We start from the raw sequence: 9,179 nt of genomic DNA on the forward strand, positions 1-9,179 counted from the left end.
ATAGCTGCAGGTAGATAGTTCAAGACCTGCTACGATTCCATGCTAAGCATCACAGAATCTCCAATCAAAGGCCCAATCTGAAGAGAAAAACAAAACAACCAAAATTTTCATATTAAGAAAAGGAGAAGTATGTGAGATCTTTTTGACAGGTCATTTATGGATATGAAAGACAGCTGCCCTGGAGTGGTGATCAATGGCATTTTTCTTTTCTGGTTCCCTTAATACACTCAAAAATATATCTTCTACATCATAGCACACACACCTAGCCTTCTCACCTTCACCCACCACAGGCTGAATCTACCAGATGAGAACTGCAGCATGGCCACCATCTACTGCATTCTGTCCCTCAAAAAAGGGACACACTGACTATAACACTTTTCTCCAGCTACAATATATAAGACCAAGATTCTTCTTGTGAAATGACAGACACCAACTATTTTCTTGTAGCCCACAAGAGTTTGGAAATCTGCAGTCAAACAAACAATCATTCACCACAGAAAAATAAATGGGAAACAGTGAGTCATCTGAAGACCTCAAGACCCCAAAGTCTATTTTGATACCTCCTCTTCTCACTTAGACCACATTTCAATAGAAGAAAACCCCAAGTTATTGACCTTGGTAGTTCCCCACCAGATGGACATCTAGTGAAAACTCTCAATCTGTTGGTGCACTGTAAGTTTGTGCTTTTATAAATACATAAATCCTTTATCCTTTATAAATCCTTTATAAAGTGCTGATTTACTCAACACATTGAGACCAAGATCATCTACTGAGCAAGCACACCTAACAGCCTGCTTACAGCACAGCAGTTCTAAGGAAATGCTGTTAAATAGAGCAACTTGTGCATGAACTGCACTGCCACTAGCAACTCAGTTTCAACTCTGCTGTTATTCTACAACTAAAAGAAACCTAAACTGAGGGAGTAACTGAGAACTTTGTCCTCTGCTTAGGGAAAGAGAGCTGTGCACATAATGATTTATCCTAACTGGAGACAATTGACATTAATGCTGAGTGAGTCTCCATTTCTAAATGTATCCTTACATTTAGATCCTTACATCCTTAATGTTTTTTGTCTGTAGCTTATAGCTCTGTTCTATTCAATGCAGTGATGTGGAGAATCCATTCAAAGATACTTCAAAAGGTATTGAAGATATCACATACAATCCAAAGACACCAGATAAAAATCCAATGAAACAATTTGACATTTTTTTCTTTTCTTTAAACTTAGCTTACATCGTTTACAACAACATCTCATAAACAAAGTTTACTTTTTGAGAGGATAGTTGTATCTTTCCTTGCTGAAAAGACTTGTGTATCACTATGTTTCACTCCAACAAGTATCTGAAAGTAAGTGGGAATCGGCCTGTTCTCCAAAGTAGCAGCAACAGGACAAGAGTTAATGGCCTTAAGTTGTGTCAGCAAAGGTTCAGGTTAAATATCAGAAAAAATTCATTCTCAGAAAGAATAGTGAGGTATTGGAATAGGCTGCTCAGGGAGGCAGTGAAATAATTGTCCTTCGAGGTATTCAAGAAATGTGTAGATGTGGCACTGTGGGACATGGTTAGTGAGTACAGTGGTGATGAGTTGACAGTTGGCCCAGATGATCTTAGAGGTCTTTTCCAACTTCAGTGATGCTGTAATTCTATGAGATTTACAAGTATACATACATATTAGTAACAAATATCTCTTGCATTTGATTTTACAGCCAAATCCAGCCCATAAGTCAATACAATAGTATACTCTGCCCTGAAGATTAATCTATGACCATCTGCAGATTTAACATGAAATAAATACTAATAATCAGATGTACTTGAGGTTGTCCTATCAACGCCTGCTAAAAAAAAAGTTAAAAAATCAGTGTCAAGTGCAAAAGAAGAAGAGTTTACCAAGAGGTTACCATACAGTGTAGTCAAGGTTTCCTATCAATTTGTCAGTGACTTTGTGCAAAGGCTTAAACTTCAGGGAAGGACATGAATGCAATAAATATTTATCTGGGATACAGGGACAACAGAGAAGAAAGAGCAAACAGCAAGAGCAAAGATGGATCCAATACAAACTTGAAGTTTACTATATATGGTATCCCACAGTATGTTTTCTTACATAATGGGGAAAAAATATTAATTGTAAAAGACATTCTTTATAAACAACAGAATTAATCTAGTGGTGGAATCCACTTTCTTTTTATTTTCTTCCTTTTAGGTTTTCACCAAACTTATTATTTAAAGGACTAAGTGTTGGAATCTGTCAGAACAGTTCAACAAAGGCACTAAGTAAAGTTTCCTTCAACACCGTGTGCTGGAACTAAGTAACTTAATAGCATATGAGGGAAGCGCTGTCTGAACTTTAATTTCTTCATGCTCATTCCTTCTTGTCCCCTGCTGTTGGTGCCACACTATATGTTTGGGCAGTAGCGCATATTCTGAATTATATGAAGCACAGTTAATGGAATTATTGACACAACAAATCAATAAACAGCAGTTGATCCGTGGCACCGTGTATGTTTGGAAAATGATCTAAAAATAAACACATTCTTTTGGTAAAAGACTTTGGCCCTTTAAATATCTTAGAAGATAGAAAAGGAAAATACAAGGCAGATTATAGGTTTAGAAGTAGAACACTGGTGCTTCTACTAATCCACATAATAGTTTCTTGAGAATCACTGAGTTAATACTTGACACAGACATTTTAAACTATCAGAAATGCTTGAAAAGCTTTACAGACCAAAAAGACTGTACCTGAATATATTCTTCTCTCTATAAAACTCATACCGGTAAAAAGTTATGTTTTAATGTGTGACAAAACAACATAGCAAAAGAGTGCCATTTGCATGTTTTCCAGATAGTGTATTTAGAATCTTATTTAAAGAATATGAACCATACAAGATCCATGGAACAAATATTACCTCTGCCTCTGTGTACAAATAGTATCAAATGCTGTACGTAAACAAAGATACATGATACTGACTGGTAAGTATGTAGACCATACCCACTGCTAAGAATGTAGACTAGAAATCATGGAGGAAGAAACTGCAGATATATTAAGGATGTATTTTGTAACAGGGGACATGAAAAGTGCAGTGTTCCCTAAATGAATAAGAAAATTGCATCAATGAAACTACATGTATTCAGAAGCACTATTCTCCTATCAGATGTCAAAACCTTACAAAGATTAACTTCAATTTTATATCAGCTGTTTTCTATTCATATAAAAGTACAAAAAAACAGAAATAGTTTTTATTCCTACCCATGAAATTTCCACATCATTTAGCTCTGTATGGATGTTGGATGTCTATTGGATGCTTGGTGCTTTTCTTTCTAAAAAGACATTGCTGAATATGCCAGACAGCAATAAAATATAATAACTCCCTAGTTAGCATACAGAGTATTCCTTGGAGAACTGTCTTTATCATTTGCAGCATCTACACTACACTTTTGTTTATGATTATGGGAAGCAAGACAGGCATTTACAAATTAACAAAATGGAACAAAACCCATGCTTCCAGACAAACAGCAGTCTCTAAAGTATCTTTAATGTCTGTCCATCTTTTTTATTGCTGGCATATTTGGAAATGATAGATTCAGTGAAACATTTGGAACCCTCAAGCTTCATACACAATAAAAGATGGAGAAAAAAAATTAGACAATGCAAAAAAAGCTACAAAAGATCCCACAAAACCCAGTGTAGAGGCCCTGGAATACATACTAAGTTTTCTATCATTCATTTAGGCAGCATCAAATTCCAACTCCTGTTCCCCTGTGTTTGTTATGCTTTATTAAGCAGGTTGAAGCAAATCGGCCCCATGCCATGAATGACTGTGGCCAGTACTCTGGCAGCACTATTATGAGGGAACTCAGATCTGCCAATTCTTACAGACAAGTTCTTTGATGGGCTGAGTTTATTTGTATTAGTGCCCAACTCCAAAGATTTCTTGTCCTTTTTGGGATTGATACAGCAAACAACAACAACAACAAAGTCACACTACTCCAAAATTAAAAAAAAGAACAAAACATGAGCAATCCTACCGACATGTAGATGTTGTATCTAGCTTAAGTTATGCAAAACATTATAAGAAAAAAGGTTAATTACGGAAAAAGCAGTGAATAAAAAACAGTTTGCACTCTTAACAAATATACTTAATATGTGTTTGCCACAAACTGACACAGGCAGTCTTTGTTTACTAAGGCATCATCTATTGGAGTTGGCCAACACTGCACAGCCGTTATTTAGCGATTTGGCTAAATTGAGTTCAGTTCTGTTGTAAGAAATCACCCTCTTTTCAGCTTCTTCAGAACATGCTTATGGAATATCAAAATACCATTATGGTTGTTTCTAATGTTATGAGTGCTTCCAGAAATTCTTTTTTTTTTTTTTTTTTTTTTTTTGCTTAAATATGCAACTCCCTGCACGTAGATAGCTCACTCATTCTAAGAAACATGTTCACCTTATGCAAAGATAACAGTTTATCAGGTTATACTTTCATTCCAACTTTCTACATACTGACAGCCTCAAGAACTGAAATAATTACAATGAGCAGTAATTTTAAAATATTAATAAAATATCTGTCCCATGTTCTAGTATTGATCATTTTGTTCTGTTACAGCAGCATAGATGGGAGATCCCAGTTTTAGACAAAATGCTGCATAAAGCAGCACTCAAGGTAAAGGACTCCAACATGAGTTTGCTGGTTTGCTGGTCCAGTACAGCCTGGTACAGTAACGGTCTTTGAAATAATCATCATGCAGTCAGTAAAGCAGTTATAGAATCCAAAAGGTGGGACAAGTAAGGGTTACATGAAGATTGCTTCATTGTTCTATTTTTCCTAGGGAAAGACTCTTCCCCCACGCTTCTGACAGCAGTTACATTGTCATTCAGTTGTGACATTACCTGCTACGTTAAGCACAGATGTTTATTATTATCTCATAAATAAAGCTTGCTTTTGCTACTGGCATACAAGAGCCTGCAAAGTTTCTTTCCCAAGCATTCTTCCTGAGAGTGAAATAGCACTATATTTTAAAGGATGCAAATCAATCCATTGAAAACAGACACCTGCCTAGAAAAAGATGTGAAGTCATACATTAACGCTTTAACAGACTGTTAGCAGTTTTCTAACACTTTATTTCAAGCTAGATTTCATCCACACAAAACTGATGCTCTGTAGCTTCACCTATCAATTCACACTCCAGTTTTCATTTCAGTTATTTTCTCATGTAGATGAACGATGAGAATCTTTACGGATATTTAAAAAAATTAAAATAGTCCTATGAATTACATCAGAAATACATTTAGACTGAATCACAGGAATTCTGTGTTATGCTTTCGCCACCTACTCATTTTTCAGCTTTGCTTTGGGACACCCACCTTTGCACCTTAAAGGCTTACTTTCTGGAAAAGGTGAGATGTTGCAGATGTGAGTAACTTCAAATGGATTCCTAATGACTACCCTGAACTCTCTAGAACCAATCCTTTTTTACTTAAATCAGATATCCAAGAGTATAGTTCAGATCTCAGCTCACACCTGCAGTCATGCTCCTTCCAGTTGTGAAGATTTCTGGAACAAGTATTCTATAACCAAACACAATCCTCCAGGGTCCATTTTTATAAAAACATCAAATATTACACAGATGTAGTGACAGTTTTAGTAACAGTAATTTACACAATCCAATGTTGCCTTGCAACTCAAGGAATACACCTGGTCATTGCATCTCATTAACTTTATAAAGTTAACTACTATAAAGGAGAGTAAAAATGATTTGTCTCACTGAATTCCTTCTACATATGTCTCTAAAGTGCTCTGCTCCCAGATTTCAAGGATCACAACAGAATTTTCAGCACACTTCTCAGATAGCTGATGAAATTATTCACCTATTTCTAAAATATCTAATGAAGGTAAACCGACTCCCTCAGCTGCTAGCACCTTAATTAGGTTTGCTAAAATCACTATTTAGAAAGCTTACCTCTTCATCTTAAAGAAAATACTCCCCTACAGTCCCTTTGAATTAACTACCGTTCAATCAGATCACTGAATGCAAACTTCAATACTTTTCCTTCAGCACGAGAGCATTCAAAACACTTTAAAATAGTTTTGAACTAATGGAGGTGTAAATTAACTCGCAACTGAATAAACACGGTGATGATTTTCAACAGGCAGTGCCTGGGCAGGACCACAGCATACATGACCAGATGTGCACCTTCTGGTTGTGCAATCTAAATCATACACGTCATGTGATGAAGAGGTTTGCATTTTGGTCATCTATGACACTGTCATCAAGTTACATGATGGAGGAAGGGCTGTGGATTTTCAGGAAAGAGTGGCAGGGAGCAGCTTGTCAGAATGATTCAGAACCAAGGTCTGGGCACTGCTTAGATGTGAATTCCTCTAAGAAGAGCAGAAAATATTACTTCAGCTATATACGAATCATATATTTTAAAAACAGACTAACTTGGCTTTTTCTTGTAAACTTGATTTCCTTTATATTAAGTCTTCAGATAAATTGTGTAGTTTTACTTGCTCAGTTTGTAGTGATTTGTCTATATAATAGATGAAAACTTGAAACGATGTTCACACAGTAAAAAACAAAACAAAACAAAACAAAACAAAAACTGCACAGTAAAGTAGGGAACATTTCTGTTGAGCCTAAGTTTTGAATTGGTTTTCCCCTTCTACTTTTGAACATGCTTCCACTGTGACACATCAATTTTGATTTAACTCCAACTCATTCTTAATAATTATGTCCGTATTTTGCTTTGGTCTAAGCTCTTTTAACAATGAAAAGACTGCTTGGTTGGAGACATGTTTGACTTATGGGAAGTAACACTGCAGGATAGCTGCATTACATAGTCACGCGTGTGGCAGATAAAACAAAATATGGTATATTTTTGATAGGAACAGCTAAACCTAAATGGAAGTGCACTTATAGATCTCATGTTTATTAGCAAGGACTCAGTGCCTACAAGTATTTCAGAACTTCCATATCTATTAATAAACCCGTGGCAGAGTGGAACTGCTATCTGCTGACAAGACAGCCTTGATAATACAACAGCAAAGCTATGATTATACAAGCATTCATTTGAGTTTCCACTGTAGATCTGTTGACACTCCATTTCAAAACATCTGAAGTTCATCAGATACATAAAAAATAGACCATTTTGAGCACTTATAGCCAGATAAAAACCTTTGAAACCTGCAGTGAGAGGACTGAAATTTTTCATCAGCAGTGTATGTTTTGTTATGACTGTAAAGCTGTTGGAAACTGCACCACGAATTGCACCTGTGAAAAACCACAGGTAAGAACCATGCTTAGACCTCGCTTTCGTTAATCCACCTGTTTTATTGTAAGGTAGATCTTAATTCTTTCACTGTGCAATGACATTTAGACTGTATTCAGCGCTATGGTAGCCCCGCTGCCAAATAAGAGCTTCTTGTAGGACAGGTATAAAAAGCATAACTCAAAATGTTACAACAGCTGTCAGCAGCCTTCCTCATGACAAGAACACTTCATCAAGGATCCCTTGCTTTTATTACATGAGATTTGTCACTTCCAAGAGATACTACTTTGAGGATAATGCAACAATCACATTAAATAAAGCACAAACTGCTGCTTAAGCATCATCTCTACATACATTTTTGTAGATACATTCCTGTCTCCACAGGTGCTAGTATGGCAAGTATGTAGGGCATATCCATGCCCTGAATGCTGAAACTCAGAATGGTAAATTCCAGTTACACCAACTACACACTATGCAAGTCCACATTTCCTACATGTAAATGGAAATATATCCCTTGATAATAGTCTTCCCAAGAGTGCTGTGAGGATTAAAGGTTTGCACAGTGTTTTACCCATTCAAAGTGTTACGTGTAAGGCATTATTTGTGCTACTCACTTTCAGGAGCCATCACCGGACACCTTTTCAGGCTGGCTAAATTCCTACCAACTTTATTTTCTTCTTTAGGTGAGGAAAGCAATTTCTCCTGAAAAAATGTGATTTGATCCCTGTCCATTAGAAAGCGATGTACAAACATCAACATATTATCAAATGAAAAAATACTTTTGGTTCCCAAACAACACAAAACACTCTCATTTTACAACAGTTAAACCAAGGAGAGAAATCCAATGGGAATATTCTGTGTGTTTCTGAGATTTGAACACCCCTGCAACAGATGTATATTTTTGAGTAAAGGAGTCAAGCTTTTCCAGCTCCCACACATTTTGCTTCTACAAGAAATCCAGGAGACAAAACAGCAGGTATGAAATTCTGCACTGTACCACGGTTACAACTTCAAAGAACTTCAGAGAGTCACTTTACTGTGAAGCTTTGTACAGAAGAGGGAGATATACTATGCTACAAGGTAACCCAGTGCCACTTCCTGGGTAACAGTGACAAGTCACAGATGAAATGTTACAGATCTGCAAGTGCAACATAGTCAGCGTACATTAAAAACTAAAAGATGTTTGTCCTTATGACTGTTGGAGTTGTAACTTTGGGAAATCGCTGGCACTGATGGGATGAACATACACACAGCGATGCAGTGAAGTGACAAAAAGAGAATGCAGAGATTTGAAAGGAACAACGAAAATAACAGTTCCCCCTTGTGACAGTGCTTGACAACTCGCCGTACTAAAACGGGTGACGTTCTGGGAATTTTGAAGCCCGCAACGAACACACCCTGCTAAAATAAAAGCCCACATTGCAGCCCCTCGCTTTCATGTTCGCAATAAGCGAGGGACCTGGCACCTGCACGCCTTTTCCTGCCCGGCGCCAAAGCCTCTGGCTCTCAGACAGGCACACAGGTACGCGCCGGGAGCTCCGCAGCACTGCGGCCCCTTCCGAGCACGGAGCGCGGCGCGGACAGACGGTCCCGCAGCGGGCGGCCCTTAGGCAGGCGCCGTTCCGCGAGGCCGCGCCGGGAGAGGCCGGGCTGCCACTCACCTCTTCCACTTCGATCTCTTTGTAGTCGATTTCTTCGAAGTTGAGGACGGGGGGGGTTTCAATCATTTCAGCGGAGGCGGCAGCGGACATCCCTCCTCTTTCACCTGGGGGAGGAGAGGCCAGGGCAGGCCGGGGGCCGCGCTCGGCGGGCCGGGCCGGCTCTAGTCGGGGCGAGGCGGCGGCTCCCGCCCTCCGCGCGGGCGCAGGTCGGCGAGGGCCTGGCCGAGGCGCCGCCGCGCGGGGCGAGGCCGC

The 9,179-nt window shown here is 38.6% G+C and overlaps 1 protein-coding gene across 5 annotated transcripts in view; it reads right to left on the bottom strand.

Annotated features, from left to right (window-relative positions):
* MAP3K7 (mitogen-activated protein kinase kinase kinase 7) overlaps window positions 1-9,091 on the bottom strand; it is a 49,413-nt gene extending 40,322 nt beyond the window's left edge. For all 5 annotated transcript variants that reach the window (XM_042840026.1, XM_042840018.1, XM_042840011.1 and 2 more), the window contains exon 1: window positions 8,928-9,091. In XM_042840026.1, coding sequence (XP_042695960.1) covers window positions 8,928-9,017 — 90 coding nt within the window. In that variant the 5' untranslated portion in view covers window positions 9,018-9,091. The remainder of the gene's footprint in view (window positions 1-8,927) is intronic.
* Window positions 9,092-9,179: the final 88 nt, after the last annotated feature.

This window comes from Centrocercus urophasianus, unplaced genomic scaffold (assembly GCF_019232065.1).
Source record: "Centrocercus urophasianus isolate 14NV4802_14NV808 unplaced genomic scaffold, USGS_Curo_1.0 seq_10, whole genome shotgun sequence".
NCBI lineage: Eukaryota > Metazoa > Chordata > Aves > Galliformes > Phasianidae > Centrocercus > Centrocercus urophasianus.